Below are 17,262 nucleotides of genomic sequence, written 5' to 3' on the forward strand. Positions count from 1 at the left end.
CAGGTAAGTTTTTATGCTATACAATTTAAGAGTTGTGCCTTAAAACATTGCTATTTTATTAAAGCTAGGTATTATACAGGATTGGTAAACAAATACCATTTGATATTTTAATCTGAAACCATCTAACTCCGATTATGAATTCCTACTTAATTTATTTTCTGTAAAATATTTTCCTTTGAAGTAACGTTCGGCAAAACCTGGAAAAGCTTTAAAACCCCAGAACCAAGCAAATTTCTGATCCACACAACACATAAACACTAACTGCGTATAAATTATTTAGCCAGCTGTACAAATCCCGTATAATACCTTTTAATATTCAACCAGTTAAATATACAACTCTTCACGAACAAAATTATAACACAAATAATCACAACTACATACACAAAATATCGATGGTTTGTGCACCTGGTAGGTTATTAAATTTTGCCATAAAAATATTACGCTAATTTAAAGGGGTATGTTTCCATCGATTCGGCCGCTTTGGGCTCTCAAAAGTATTGTTTTTGTAAGAATTGTAAGAAATTAATGATTCAAGTTAATATACATTGGAAATGTGCAATTAGTGTGCAATTGTAAGACATAACATGGTACATCATTTTATAGAACAAGATTGTTGACTCCTGTTACAAGAAGCAAATTTGGTTTAATCACTTTTCACTAGACATCACACAGTAGATATTTTCAGGGAATGAACAAAGTTTTAAATGCGTACCGCAGTCATTCCCAACACTACAATATTACGACAGTATAACGCAATGTGTCCCTTTTTTTAATTTGAGAAAAATCATGTATGAAGTAAATAAGTTGTTTTGGAACAGTATTTCCTCATCGAAAGAAACAAAAGGAGGTAGAAACAATCAGCACGCCAGCTGTGGCGACAGACCCCCCCCCCCCCCCACACACACACAATGACACACCTAGTATTTTTTCCAAAAAGAACAATCAACATATTCAGTGAGTTACATCAATTTTGCAGATGACATTATGAGAAAATTATTGTCATTATAGCTCGTACCATTTTATTACATTAACATCAACACGACGATCAAAGATGATGTGTGATTTTTAGCGTCAAGTGCTCATTTTATGGTGTTTGTTAAACCACTTTTACACGGACACACCGAGTACAAAAACATTGGGTTCAGTGCTATACATTTGTGGGTGCCGCCCAACTTTCAAAACTAGCGTCATTTTAACGTCTTTCGTTGTCTATGTCAGAATCTTGATTCCGTTTGCGTCTCGTCTACGTGAGTCTCCGTCGTGTGCGATATCGTATGGTTAAATGACGTCCGTACCCCGCGAAAAAAACCACGTCTTTTCTGGGGTAAGAAGGCTTGTTTGAAAGCCTGTCGGTAACGGCTACTCATGGCCGTATAAATTAAAGGATTGACGGCAGAGTTGAAGTAAGCAAGCACCCGTCCGATGTGGTTTAATATTAACTCAGTCTCCATAGACAGGATATAGGTAGAACTGTTACTTAGGGTATCAACCATTGAAAAGAGAGATACCAACTCAAAGGGCGCCAAGCAAAAGAAGAACACCATTCCATTGACAATCAACATCCGGGCAATTTGATTACGGACATCAATATCCTTCTCCTTCATCAAGCCATGCTTTCTTAATCTCTCGATAGATTGGTCTAGTCCCTTGATGATGAAAATGTACAGAATGACATTGGTGATGAAAGAAGCAAAGAATGGGAGTGTTTGAAGGCCTTGGGTGACGGGTTTAGACCACTCTGAGACGCTTACACACTCTGCTGCCACGTGAGACCAACTATCATAAGGTTCTCCCTTTGGCCATAGGATGCAGTACTCCTCAAAGGCCGCGTAAGCAGGGGACATCGCTGCCGACAAGATGCAAGCAAGGACCCATGTACCGGTAATGATCTTCAAATGTCTGTTTCTACGGCCCTTTTTGCCTCCTGACATCGGGTGGTGAACTGCCATAAAACGATCGATTGAGACGAGTGTCACAAAGAAAAGGCCAGCAAAATAGGCCAGGTCTGTGATGATATAGACCCCGATGCAGCCAGCTAAGCCCAGCACCTTATCGTCATCAGACACCGGCGATACCATGTACTTTAACAGTTTTTCTCCAACCGAGAAAGTCAGGTAGATCACGTCCGCAACAGCCAAGTTCATCAGATATGTATTGGTGATAGTATTCATATCTGGTATCTTGACGACTACATAGACAAAGGCAAGATTATCTACGATCCCAAGCACCATGAAGACTGGTAGGACAGCTAGCAGGATCACCCGTTGAGCTGTGGTGTACACGAAATCCCCCATGTTTTCCTCCGTCACGTTTAGCACATGAATCATAAAACACTCACCGTCCGTTATATTTGGTAGTAACACCCCGTAGTGGAAATCGTATGAGTCGAAGTCGTAAGACTCCATTCTCGATGGGATGGATTCATTCATGTTGTCCCACCAAGGTATAGAGCTATTATCCATTGCAGACTCGATCCTTATTGTGTGCACTTAAAACCTCTGCAACACGGATTTATAACACGAGGAATCACCCGTAGATGCGGGTGCTAGATGGAGGCAGACTAGTGAGAAAGAAAACCTCATAATCCAGCACGAGGGAAATTCTGCCGTTTTATGACAGCCCAGCCAGACACGCGTCTGGTTGGTCACGCACCAGCTAGTGACTTTGATTACTACACATGCGCACTGGGCCTCATCGTTCCATATTATCTTCACAGAAAATTTCTCATATTTTAGTTGTTCACATTGTGGAAAAGACGACGACGTAGGGGGACATCGCGTAAGATAGGGTCCGGCTTTCTGAAATCCTATCAAAGTGGCTAAGCAATATTTTGAGAATTAAAGGTCGGAATGGGTAGTTTTCTGGATTCAATTACTGGGTAATGACTAACGCGGTTAAGATCATGAGTCTGACAGCTCCTTATGGCATAAATAACAAATCAAGCATAACGGTGCATGTTGAGTAAAGTCATGTTGTTGAAATGTTAAAGGTACTGGGTAGTGAAAGAGTAAATTCAATCAGAACCTCTGGTTTTCATTAAACACACCATACAATCAACGTGGGGTAATTCCACCAAGGACTAACAAGGTCAGAACTTTGTTAACGTTCATGTTTTAGAGTGCTTCAAGTTCCTGTTGAATTCGAACCTACGACTTTTGCAGTACTTTATGAGAAGATGTCCTACATATGTGTATATAAACAAGACTATTACATGTAAATACTATTAAATTATGTATCTAAATGTGATTTTATGAAAGACAAATCTACAAAAATATAATATATACGTATAAAATAATAACAGTGAGTATGTCTACCTGAAAAGTTTAGCCCCGAACATGTTGTTGGTGACCTGTTAAATTACAGCTCAATCTTAATCATTATGAGGGCGTGCTTTGCCTGTTTGATCAACGCACACTTTAATTTCCGTTGCCGTGAAAACCTAACAAGTGTATTATGATTTGACATGTTTTCGCCGGTCATTCAGACGAAAACACTGATTGGACTAAACGTAGCGCAATGGCAGGCAATATGTGTTATGCTCACTTTGTTCTGGGCGTCACATTGGGGGTGGGGGGGGGTGGACATCACCTCGTGAACATCTTCTCAATGGCAATCTGTATTAACATTGAATGTTTATAAAACTTTAATTTTAGTACGATTTATCGAAAACAAAGATATTTTATGAAATTATGATTTTTTTTTTGAACCAGGTTATCAAGTTGTTATATTTTGTTATTATGTTATTATTCAGTGATCACCATTTCATTGTTACTTTTATTACAAATATTATAATTGCTCATCTAATTGTTTGTTTATGTATTTTTATTGTTTCCTTCTTTACTTATGTTATTGCATATATTTATTTTGAACATTGCCATCACTGTCATAATTTACACATATTGTTGTCTTTTCGTTTACATTGTTTCTCGTTTAAAGGTTTTCTACGGGATGGCTACAGCTGCAAAATAGTCACAGACGGTAATCATGTTTTTAGAGATTGTTATTACATGGTGTTACCGCAAACTCTTCTATATCTTATCTCCACCATGCAAAGTTTCAAATCCTACTTATGTTTTTGTCGGATCAACATGAAATAACAAAGCCATGTAAGCTTGGTCTTTGTCCATTGTGTGTGTGAGAAACAACGGTAAACATCCATGAGCAATGTTCGGCATGTATATAATGTCCTCAATTTTGATTAACATACAAAATCAGATGTTACTTCTTTTTATGTTTCCAGTTGCTCGAATATGACTTCATTTCATAAATAAATATATCACAGGAAAAAAGCTTCTAGTATGAACTTTATAATTGGTAATTTGTCAGGCTTAAATTGAACGTTAATTTTTATCCTTGAATGGTTTACCACTTATTGGTTTTAATTGTCGTATTTTATTATTCAGTGTTTCCGTGCTACTGGAATGAACTCAATCAAAAGTAATGGGAGACACGTCACTGTTTTTTTTTTTATCCGGGCAGTCACTTTCATTGGGTCATCCTTTAGTCATTTCAGCAAGAGGTCGATTTGGAAATTTGTTGCTGGTGGGATAAACATGTAATGCACGAGTTTTGTCTTTTTGGGAAAGTAAAAATGTTCTTGTTTGTGAGCAAGCATCTTGGAAAATAAACTATTTTTGTTCCACTTTCGTTTATCACCATGATCCAGTGGTTAGACTGCATGACTCGCAGTTGCAAGAGTGTGGGTTCGAATCCTACCAAGCTAAAGGTGGTCCAGTGGTTAGACTGACGGACTCGCAGTTGCAAGGGTGTGGGTTCGAATCCTACCAAGCTAAGTGTGGTCCAGTGGTTAGACTGACGGACTTACATTAAGGTTGTGGGTTTGAATCCCGAAGCTAAGTGTGGTCCAGTGGTAAGACTGTAGGATTTGCAATCTCAAGGTTGTGGGTTAGAATCCCTTTAGCTACCCTCTGATTTCACAATGACTAAATTAAGTGTTGTGGTTTGTCACTGTTGTCAGCTCTGGGAGTTTGCCCAGTTTCCATGACGGGAAGATCATCTAAATAAAACTAACGAAAAACAGGTGCTTGCATTAGGACATATGATAGTCTTAAACGATCGATGTATTTACATGAAGGATATGAATCTTGTCAACTTGTTGACGAACACTGAATATAACCTCAAGACCACGTTTATAAAATGCAACCTGCGTCTTCACTAAACAAAATAGCCACTTGACTGCTTTTCTGTGCTTCATCATGCATGATAAATCCAATCGAGATGAACATCAATCTTTAGAGATTGCATTTTCTGATAGTTATTAACCTTTGATATGAAGAAGGGGGCACATCTCAAAACCATTTCAGCTGTTGCTTGTCTTACTCTTAAGTAGACGTGGAAATCATGAACCTCAATGTAAGTTTCCCATGTTCAGTGTATTGCCTGCCTCAAAGGCCGTGGAACTTAAACAAATGCTTCATGGCCAAGTATATGTATTCTTGGAAGGGTTCTGGAAATATCAGTTGGTTTATAGTTTCCCTTCGACAGTGTTACGTTTGTTCATATAATCCACTTTCCAACGGTAAGCTACCATTAATGGGCATTTTGGTTGATGGCTTTTTGTTTGGTCGTGTTGTTAATAAAACGTTCCTAAAGGAAGTCGTTGTAGCGCCCATAACACGATCTTTTTTCATATTCAAGAGAATAATTGAGTTGGTTGGAATTCGTGCTGTCAGCTTTGTTGGGAAGATTGTTGGTAAAATTGGTCAATAAACATTAATTATAAAGTGGAATCTTCCTTGACTCATTGAAACCCATGGTTTAAATTTCGGTGCTGGTTTTTTAACTGTTCTACATGGTTCACATCCGAAGATGTTTTGCCAAACAAGTGCACTTTATTTGTACCTCGTAATTTAGTTTGTTTGTAGCTTCTGGGCAGAATCCTCCAAATTGTGTTTCCAGAAAACAAAGTGCTGTTTTGGTACTTTTCAAATAACAAGTAATAAACAGTTGACTGGGCATCCTTGTATTTCCGCCGCGATTATGTATTGCTTTCAAGGCCTAATGGTCCTGAGTTCGTAGATTACCCGGCCAGCTGCCTTTCTCCTCGGCCGACCCTTTTAGCTTGATCAAGTTCCCTGTTTTCGCTCTGATATAGTTACAGAACACCTGAATCGACAGGTGAAGACAAAAATTACAATTTTGTTTCATCCGCTCAAGATGAAAGTTCGTTTCATTGATATTACACATCGTTACATGTTAATAAAACTTCGGAAATTAGTGTGTCCCGTGACCCATAACACCGTTTCATTGTTTTACATATAGTGCTTCCTGAAAAATCTCACCAAATATTCGGAGCGAAAGAAATGACATTGTAGGTGATCGATATATAACGGAAGGGACGAAGTAATATTAAAGGGAAGGTTCGTTTGATACCCACTCTTGAATCTAACGGTGTGATTCTGCTTTAGTTATTAACAACATTACAGTGAGAGACGCTGTCAGTGCCATTGAAATAAAATTAGTTTAGGATTTCCTTTGTCTTGGTCACGTTCAAAATGGTCAGCCAATAATGACGTATTGCTCGAAGCTGGACAATGCCATTTACCAGAGGGAAAGGGGGGGGGGGTCAAACAGTCAATATAGGACAGTGATTTGGTTGGAAGGGCTAGATAAATCAGAAGCATCCTTCGTGTACAGAATCAGAATGTCGAATATCAATGGTGAAATGAAACCAAATTATAAAGATGTCACTGCTGGGTCTTAGGTTTGTTATACTAAGGGGGTGGTCAAAAAGCGGTATTGAGCACCATATAAACCCTGAAACTATACGCATTTTGTAACGTGTCCTTCTTGCGGCAGGGCACTTTTGAAGGAAAGTCAGACAAGGTGATATGGCGGTAAATCACAAACAGGTTCCGTGGATTTGACACCTTCAGGTCATGCATATAGACAGGGAGTCATGTCGGGAGTGTTTGAAGTTTAAGCCTACAAATAATTTACAACACAGCCTTGATTTATTGATGACTCGTGTATCTAACTTAAAAGTACACCAACGAACCAAGTAAAGTTGTTTTTGGCTGTTTTCACATTTTCGAAAAACAGTAACAAGTTGTTTAAACAGTGAAGATCAATATGTAGCTGTTTTTTTGTATGAAACACAGATAAACAAAATGACGTGTACGGAGACCTATTCCATTATTGGTGGAGGATTCACATTCTGGTGTTCGGATGGAGACTAAATTATTAAAATTACTAAATTTACCCATTAATTACCCTCAATACATTGCCCATTAAATGCCCATCATTATTTGCTCTCTTCTCGGGTTACCTTTCTTGTTTAAACGTTTAAACAGTCCCTATTTTCCCCTGTTTCGTTCTTGAACTCTTCGCCTCCCTATACGTCTCGTTTTACAGTCCACACGCATTGATTTGCTGTCTCCCTTCAACGTGTTGTTGTCACTTGTCGCCTTATTTGGGTTGACCTCCCGTACTCAAAACCTTCAACATTTCAAACTGCCAATTTGTCGGAGGCTCAAAACCCGTACTGCAGAAGTCCGGGAAGCGATCGGGCGTTTGAAGTCACCGCACTAGGCCGTTCAGGCTTAAAATCGTACCCCTGGGAACTCCTTGACAGCTGTTCCGGTACAGTGGCTAGGCAGTCAAAACGCCAGAGCGCCATGTATGTCTTCTTCACGTTCTACTCTTCGGAGAGGATGTAGCTGTAAGTCACGCAAATCCCGCTAGTAATTACGACCATTCAGGCCACTTATGCATTTCCAATTCGTCAAAATAAAATCTATGTTATGAATGTTATTGCGGATGTGGAACGTTTCCTGCAAAATGTTAAATAAAAAATAAAAAAATAAAAAAATTGAGGAGTCAGCTGTACAGCCAAAAATTAAAAGGTAATGAAAGGTAATTTACTACAAAATATTCAGACAAAATGTTTGAAACTAAAAATTCTACAAGGAGACAGTGGCGTAACCAGAGGGGGGGGGGGGGGGGGGCAGGGGGGCCGGCGCCCCCCGCTCAGAACCCTTGCCCCCCCCCCCCCCCTCTTGCCCCCCCCCCATATGAAATCAGAGATAAGTATATTCTTATAGGCCTTATATATAAATCGTTCAAGGCTGCATAAAATGCTGCCGTAAAACGGAAAGCTAGTAGGCCCTATGTGGACTATAACATGAAAAATGCGTGGAAACGCGCGCGCGATCGTATTGGTGGTAAATGTTTGTTGTGGTTTTGCGGTTACAGAGAGTGCAGGATGTGACAAAGTTCTGTTAAATACGTGGTGGTCTGAACGCAGACCAATAGCTCCGTAAACACAAAGTCAGATCATGGAGGTACCTCCATGGTCAGATGCACTACAGAGAAATTTACTACAGCACACAAATGGCCAGCGAAAAAGGTTGCTTAGACCATTTCTTCTCATTTGAAGCAAGCGGTGCAATTGAGAGGTAGGCCTATTATTTTTAAACATCCGTTTCCTAACTAAAATGTGATTATTAAACACCCACAATTTCGATCCTGTATTTTTGGCTTACACTCCCAGGAAAAAATTCCCATTGAAAAAAATCAATGGGATTTAATGGGATCCCATTGAAAATTTGAATGGGATTAATGGGATACAATGGGATTGAGGTGGAATTTGGGACATATTCAACCGGATCTAATGGGATCCACAGCGGATCCCATTGAATCCCATTGAAACAATGGGATCCCATTGAATCCCATTCAAAATATCAATGGGACTCAATGGGAATTTTTTCCTGGGCTTGTTACAATAAGGCCGAGTAAAAAAAGAAACATGTTTAGTGTCTGGGTTTCTCAAAAATAAGGAAGGAAGAGGGGCTTTTTGTTTTTTATTTCAAGATGGTCGCCATGAATGTCAAATAACAACTGTTTTTTTTTCTGCTGCTGAAATACACAAAACATTAATGAAACAGTTTGGTCAAGGCATTCAGACAAGACGTTCAGCTTTTTTTTTTTTTTTTTTTTTTTTTGCTGAGATCATTTAAAATAACCCTTTTTCAAAAAAAAAAGGAAAAAAAAAGGTGCATACAAAAACTTAAGAAAAAAAAGAGGTGTCCTGTAAAAAGGAAGCGGGCGGGGACGCTAAATATTTCTATTTTTCTATTTTTACTTGGCCTAATATTATTATGTTTTGGGTATTTACACACCCACAAAGCCTAGTTGAGAATACCGTATACAACTCTAAATTGGTACTTGTTGACCACAGTTGGTAATTTAATCCTTTTATACAGTCAAAAAGTTTTATCTTATACAAAATGACATGTTCTCTAAGATTTTGTTGTTTTCGTAATATTTTGTTACATGCTGACTATAGACTGTTTTAGAACTGCATTGGTGTGTATCAACTATATATCAGTTAACATATTTAATAATAATCTTGCACTTCTTTGGCCCCCCCCCAAATTTAATCTTTGCCCCCACTTGCCCCACCAAATGAAAATGTCTAGTTACGCCACTGCAAGAAGATGTCACGCTTTAAAGGCCTTTAACACGACCGTCAATTTAAGAAGTTCATTTTTTAGCATGGTTGCGAAATTTTACCAAACACTTCGTTCGAAAGGACGATAGCATTCATACTGTCCATAAAATATAAACGTTAATTTGAAATAATTAAACACGGGATCCTGGACAGTCAAAACATTTCTGTTCTTTCACACGAAGCGCAATTTGAAATATTTCACAAAGATACTCAAATTAAGCATAGAGACCATTGCTAATTATTGCTATCGTGTGAAAAGAACTTTTAAAAGCGTTCAGCGAATAACGTGTTTATACGCCTAGCACAGTTTACGCAGTTTGCAATAAGTGACGCCATTAAGTGACTCCGCGAAGGTATCCCCGATTGCTCTTCAACATACTACGATATTTCTTGTGTCCCCCCCCGCCCAACACATCAAAACAACCTACTAGAGGTGTTGTTCCACCTGCTGTATCTCACTTGGTGAAGTGGTTCAATACTGAATGAATAAAGTACACTAACTGGATACCAATGAAAAGACCAGCAAAGAACATTTTGCGGCCGATCTCTAATAACAGGCAATATCGATTTTCCAGTTCTTGTTCACTAGATGCTCTATTTTTTCCATTCTACAATATTTTTCTTCCGGAAGGGAAAGTGAAGAGGTATTTTTCCTCTGTTTCTAGAATTTTGAAGAATCTTCTTTCCAACACCTGACAATTTCCTTCATTTCAAATGACATGCTCAAGAATTCAGTATAAAGAACTGCACCATGATATACAAGCAAACATTGAATGACTGTTGCGATAAACACGTATGCGATTCCTTACAACAATTGAGGATAAATCATGGATGAAACTTTAGACCAATGTTCTCATCCCAACATAAGCTAAAGTCCCTGCTGATTTACTGCTTCGTTCTTTTTCTGTTCAATCCTTCTATTTTGGTACAGTACTTAATTATCCGTTTCTACAATCCTGTTTTTTCCAGGGACCTTCGACCGTACTTGTCTTTTCTTGTAATTTGTGCCATATTTTTGTGTGTCTTTTTCCATAAAGACAAAAACGTCAACAAGCGATCTTTGCTAAATTCCATTAAACATGTGTTCAATCAACAAGTTTGTTTACAAGTTGGGTGTAGTTCCAGTTTGAATCCCCCATGCCATATCGTGTTGCGGCCTTAATTAATGTACTCCATTACAGGTGCTCTACATCACTACAGTATCAATTAACTATAAAAGCACTGGTTATCTCTAATCATACATCCACTTAACGTAATTGCTAACCATGTGACTTCAATAAAAATAAATACCACGATGTTGAAATTAATTTTTTTTTTTATAGTGTAAACATGAGAGGGACATCAGTTTTGCCACTTAATTGCAATTAAATTAAAAAGCAATTTGCATCTTCCATGTTCTTGTTATTCGATCCAGGGTCGTGTCGCGTATTCTGGGGGCGAGGGTGGGGATATGGTGGTTGGGAGGAGGTGTATCAAAGAGAATTGATCTTCCAATGATAACTTTGTCAGTTTAATCTAACGTGAAGTACAGCGTCCTTTTGGAGGTCGACTATAAGTCCATTTACGTCGTCTATAACTGATCTGTGAGTGCATGAACCTGTTATATTCCAACCTAGAGACACGAACTGCATCTTTGCTAATTGGCCAGTCATACTTTTCAGCTTATGCTTCCTAGAAACAAAATGACACAACAATTGTGCATAACCTAGTTTCTACAGCTCGTCTGTCCCCTTTAAAGAATCTAAAAACCAATCGTGTGTACCACTTTGGCTGTCTTACCTAAAATGTGTTCTTATGTTATCCAACATGTCAACTTTAAAGTGGATGCAAGTTTTCTGAACTGACAAACGCACTCACCCGTAAAGTCCGTCTCTGTACTTTCGTCTCTTCTACGGTTGGCCGTTAGTTCTGCCAAATTTAAGGCGAAGGGTTTGCCCTTTCACTGAACCGAGAGGGTCGAATTCTATGTGTGTCTGCCCTCTCTCGTTGGTCGCTGCTGTCTGGTAACCTGTGTGTAAAACACATTTTATAATAGTTAGTAATGTAAGGGGTCATTTCATTTTGAGTAAGGGGAGTGGGCGACAAGAGTTTTTCAATCAAGTCATGTTTTCCAGCATAACTTTTTTGCGAGGACTTGCTGAATGCAGTTCAGAACGGTATAGTGAACCATTATAAGCTCAAGAGGTACACAAGGGTTTGTTACTCTCGAAAACAAACAGGCAATTTTTAAAACGGAGAGCTAACTATTTAAAAATAACAAATGTTTAATAAATACATAAATAAATCCGTCCGCAAAACATAGGTGATGTCTAGGCCTAGGGTGAGATATGTTTTGAATAAACAATTTAACCACTGTGTGTAAAAGCACTACATACTCAGTACTTTCCCACTTTTAAAGGAACACGTTGCCTTGGATCGGACGAGTTGGTCTATAAAAAAGCGTTTGTAACCGTTTGTTATGAAATGCATATGGGTAGAAAAATAATTTAAAGTAGAATACAATGACCCACACAAGTTTGCCTCGAAATTGCGTGGTTTTCCTTTTACTGTGCGAACAAACACGGTCGGCCATTTATGGGAGTCAAAAACTCCCATAAATGGCCGACCGTGTTAGTCGACGAGGTAAAAGGAAAACCGTGCAATTTCGAGGCATGTTTGTGTGGATCATTGTATTCTACTTTTACAGCATCTTTCTACCCATATGCATATTATAACAAACGCTTTTCAAAGACCAACTCGACCGATCCAAGGCAACGTGTTCCTTTAATGCCTGGGGATTGTATTTCAAAGCACTCGGGAAAGTTTACAGTGCTCTACGTACATCGCTGTAAGGCTAAAACCAAATTTATTATTTGTCTCCGATGCACATTTAGCAAGGTGAAATTATTGAAAACTAAAGTGTAATGCAATCAATTGACCAAACTAAATGTATAAATATATAACCAAATACATTAAAAATTGTATTTTTTTTTATTCATGGTTGCAAGGCGACGTGTTTTAGAGTGAAGGCATGACTTGGTGTTTAGGGCACGACTGCATTAGTGTTACACGCACCATTAGACACCATTACAATATATGAGGAAGACTTCATTTTCTGGTCAAGTTCCGCAGAGACATGAAGTCAGTTAAAATGACCCACACCAAGATATTTTAAAAGCATTGGTATTTATAGGACAAATACATACATATTATGATTTTATGTTAAAAAAAAGAGAGAGAATTTGTTTTCACAGAAATGTGGCGCCTTAAATGTCACAGGGAATGTGGGTTCGAATATTGGGTCTATGACATTTATAACATTTTTTTCTGAGTGTGATGCTGAGTGGTTTATAATCAGACTTATAACATGGTCAACCAGCTATGTGGCATAAACAACAATCCAAACATAACGATACATGCTGATACAGTCTTGCTGTTGAAGCCTTAAAGGTGTTGGTTTATTCGTGTCTTCTTATTTTCAATAAACACATAATTATTGCAATGAACCGGGGAAAATTACATCAAGAAGACAACAAAAGTCTTACGGTAATTTGAACAATGTCATGTTGACTGTGGCTGACTCTTCTACATCACGTGATGAATTAATCTCTGGGACTTGTGCTCGTTTGTCATTTACCAATTATTAAAAAAAAACTCGATTAACTAAGTGGGTCAAAGTCAATTTGTAGTTAAACGCTCCAACAAACCAACAAACACATTGGTAATAAAACATTTTATTCAGTTTTTATTTTGTTTGTGTTCAGGGAGTTGGCCTATTTGCAACACCAGAGGAAGCAGTAGAAGAGATATGAGACGATTTTTCTACAGTACTAATTGGTCGACAAGTTTAATACTTCTACTACAGACAGTTACTCAATCTATGCAGGGCTTGTGAATCTTTGTCAATTGAACTACAGGTCAAATTCAATTTGTAGATGAAATAACCGGTCCAGCAGTCACAATGGAAATACACAACATCATTCAGTTGTCATTTATTGTTGTTCATTGAGTTGGCCTACTTTCATGAACAGAAACAGGAAGCAATTGGAGAGATACGGAATTCTACACTGGAACAGCTCTCTCTACAAATCCCTAAGGTTAGGTAAAATTGCATTAGTTGTCAGCACGACCAATCAAGTGCATCTTAGATGTGGAAGCATTCACGAGATTCCACCGAGAAGGATGGTCCAAATACAGGGGTCTGCGCCCGTCCATCGACGGCTGGGTCAGGGCTTATTTACAATGTCCACTTTGCTCAATCCCTTGTCGTCAACTAGAGTACACTCGTTTTAGAACACGTTGGGTGATTTCATGCCCTTTTTCGGATGTAAACCACGGCTTCGGCTTTAGATTCAGTTCAGGCTAGCAGCTTGACCCCGCGTTTTTTTGACATTATTGCGCGCACTTTGCGTATACGCGCTTAGGGCTTCAGAAGAGAGGACGGAGCCTGAAGCCGAGTGTGAAGCCGAAGCCATGGTTTCGAAAGGAGCCTTTGATTGAGCCACATCAAAACGTTATGGGTTTCAGTTGGCACATGGTGCACCAACAAACAAACAAACAAACAAACAAACAAACTTAGAAATGAATGTTTCGGTCTCAGTGGTGTCAGTGTTTCGTTTAAAGCCATTGGACCCTTTCGGTTCAGAAAAAAAAAAGTTCACAGATTTACAAATAACTTACAGGGTTTACTGAAGGCAATGGTGAAAGACTTCTCTTGAAATATTATTCCATGAAATGCTTTACTTTTTGAGAAAACAGCAAAACAGTATAAATTCTCGTTAACGAGAATTACGGATTTATTTTAAACACATGTCATGACACGGCGAAACGCGCGGAAACAAGGGTGGGTTTTTCCGTTGTTTTCTCCCGACTCCGATGACCGATTGGGCCTAAATTTTCACAGGTTTGTTAGTTGATATAGAAGTTGTGGTACACAAAGTGTGGGCCTTGGACAACACTGTTTACCGAAAGGGTCCAATAGCTTTAAATTTGTGTATAAAAACAAAACAGTCTGGTATATATTTGCTTTTAGGTAACACTATGTGTGTATCTAGAGTTTGTTTTAAGAGAACTGTCTTATAATTTTTTTTTTTTTTTTTTTTTTTTGCTAGTTTGGTCGCTGTGGTACTGGTACAACACACAGTCTCCTGTTCTGTATGAGCACCTGCCATAGACGTATCTGGTCTGAATTATGTTCAGAGTGAATGATAAAGCATTCCAATAAACCAAGCGCTGCTTTTCTACGAATGCCATAATCAAATTATTAAGCCCGATGTAAAAATACAACAAACGTCTCCCTTGATTTAAGTGAAACGTGACCTCCCGATTCGAATGGATTCCTTCATGTTCAGTTTCACGCTGTGTTTGCCCGGAAAAAGGGAATTAAATTAACTCTAAATGCTTTAAAATTAACCTCTCTCTTCTATCAATTGATGTTTTCCCCTAAACTCGGGCTAGCAAAAAACTGGCAGTCTCATGGGGGTATTTGACAGAAAGCTTTTCCGTGCACCAATCTTTGCCAAATATACCTGAACCATCCTTCATAAAGCCGTTTAACTGAAAATTCTGCTAAGCAAATGTCTTGGCTAAGCAAAAAATTAACGGGAATTTGTCGCAGCATAATTGAGTAAATGTATTGTATTATGGACGGTTATTTTGGATAAGCAAAAGTTATTTTTGCTTAGGAAGTTTTTGTTCTTACGCTTTATGCAATCGAGCCCTGGTGGTATGCATTTCTTCCGATGTTTGTTTTGGGGTTTTGGGTGACTGAGGGAAGACCTTGCATCACAAAACTCTATTAAGATTAAATATGACCGGACCCTAAGGGTGAAAATCAAGGAGTGATAATCGATGTTGGAGCGTGTCGGGGCATGACTTGTGGCCGGTTACCCAGCCCTGCCGTAACCCCCCGACCTGAGGGGGCTTAATGGCTGGGGTTTGTTTCGCGGTTGAGCTGCCACGTTGTTGTATGCCTCTGGTCTCCCAGACCAACATATTGATTGGACACTTGAACTGGGGCAGATGTTTAAAATCACAAGCTTTGAAAAAACAAGAATTGAGATTTCGTACTTGACATTATTGTATGATTCTCTTCACCAAAGGAGATCCAATGATTTGTACCTACTCGCTGAGTGCCACTTTAATTTCGGACCATTATATAAAACCTTGAAAAACCTTTTAACATCATCAAGATTTCAAAAATTAATTACGCTTTATGAAACAGGTAATTTGTTATTCCATACATAATATTAATAATTAACGAATCCTTTACCGTAATTGACGACATAATGACGCAAAGTAGGAATGTACGAGCACACGCTGGGAATGAATTTAATTTGGAACTACTTTTTGAAAAACCTTGAACAAAGTTTTTAATCATTAATACCTTACTTAATATTTGTTGCTTAACGAGTAAAAGCAACACCTGATATTTTGCACGTAACATGATTCCCTCCAAGGCACATACTTGTGAAAACGTTTGATATTGACTAGTGATTAATTCCTTTTAAAACTCACAACATTACCAACGGAACTTTCAATAAATAACTAAAATTAAATTTAGTATTTTTTTTTTTACTTTGTCTCGGACTTTAAAATAGTATTTTCATCGTAAGGCCTACTGTTAAATATATTTAAATGGTAAACTGTTACATAGATTTTGTATACGTTTTAACTTTGATGTTACGGAATGCAATGTTACGGACTCGCGTGCCAATCCTTTCGATAATCTTTTGAAGAAAAAAAACATACAAAGACACAAACACTGTACTTTAATGTGATATTATAATGATAATGCATAACAAACATATATAAATCTCACCAAACAAACAAACAAACAAACAAACAAACAAACAAACAAACAAACAAACAACTTAAGATCAACGAAAACACTTTAAAAAAAAATCCAAAACATATTCACCCGAAGACCTTATCCGCACTATTGCAAACAGACTATTGCAGTGAAGAGAAACTCAATGAAAAAGACCATAGCATCATCTCCTCATACCCTTAATTCACACGGGAATTTACCTCGTTTGGTTAGCAACTGGCCTTGGAGATGGAATCTTGTCCCTCAGCTCATCAAGTACAGAGTAGAGACGGAAACTAGACGAGTACAAGACCTAATCGAAAGCAATTACCAGAGAGCCATGTAAATTATCATTGTCATTCACATTAGATTCAGGTATATTCTAGCACAAGGACAGCTTCCTTAAACTCTTAGAAAATAATGATCCTCAAGGAGTAGAGATGTTTGGTTAAAGAAATATTGGTTAGAGGTAATACTACATCATTAATAAACTAAATAAATTAGTAAACTCCATCGGGTGTGGTGACAGAGAAGCTCAGTGCACCCACAAAACTTTCGGGGCGAAGTGACCGGAACCGGGTTCCGCAGGGCCGGACCAATGTATGGATCGATTTGGACCCTGAACTGTTTCAACATGTATTTATTTAACATATTTAGACATTCACACAATGGATACAAGTTTAGCAGGGTTTGCAAAGTTATACAAACGAATAACAACTGTCATCGAATGACTATTTTACAACAATACACCTGCTAAATGACCCATCCGAAATAAATCACAAGTTTTAAGAAATTTGTCAAAGTCACGCAAACTATGGTTGAAATTCCATTTTATTAACACTTTGTGTGTCAGTCTGACACAGACAAGGGTCATGCAAACTGAGACCCGAGAGTTATGGTCAGGTGACTGGATCAATGGTTTCGAATCCTGGTCATGATACTTATGCCCTTGAGCAAGAACACTCATCTACAGCTGCTTGTCTTCACCTAGATGTAAATGGGT

At 38.3% G+C, this 17,262-nt stretch overlaps 1 protein-coding gene across 1 annotated transcript; it reads right to left on the reverse strand.

The window, feature by feature from the left end:
- Positions 1-842: 842 nt before the first annotated feature.
- Positions 843-2,571, reverse strand: LOC139945163 (somatostatin receptor type 2-like). The gene has a single exon (XM_071942446.1). It carries the CDS (start codon positions 2,460-2,462, stop codon positions 1,215-1,217), a length of 1,248 nt encoding a protein of 415 aa, XP_071798547.1. The 5' UTR covers positions 2,463-2,571; the 3' UTR covers positions 843-1,214.
- Between the last annotated feature and the right edge of the window lie 14,691 nt (positions 2,572-17,262).

Source organism: Asterias amurensis, chromosome 12 (assembly GCF_032118995.1).
Source record: "Asterias amurensis chromosome 12, ASM3211899v1".
NCBI classification, from domain to species: Eukaryota; Metazoa; Echinodermata; class Asteroidea; order Forcipulatida; family Asteriidae; genus Asterias; species Asterias amurensis.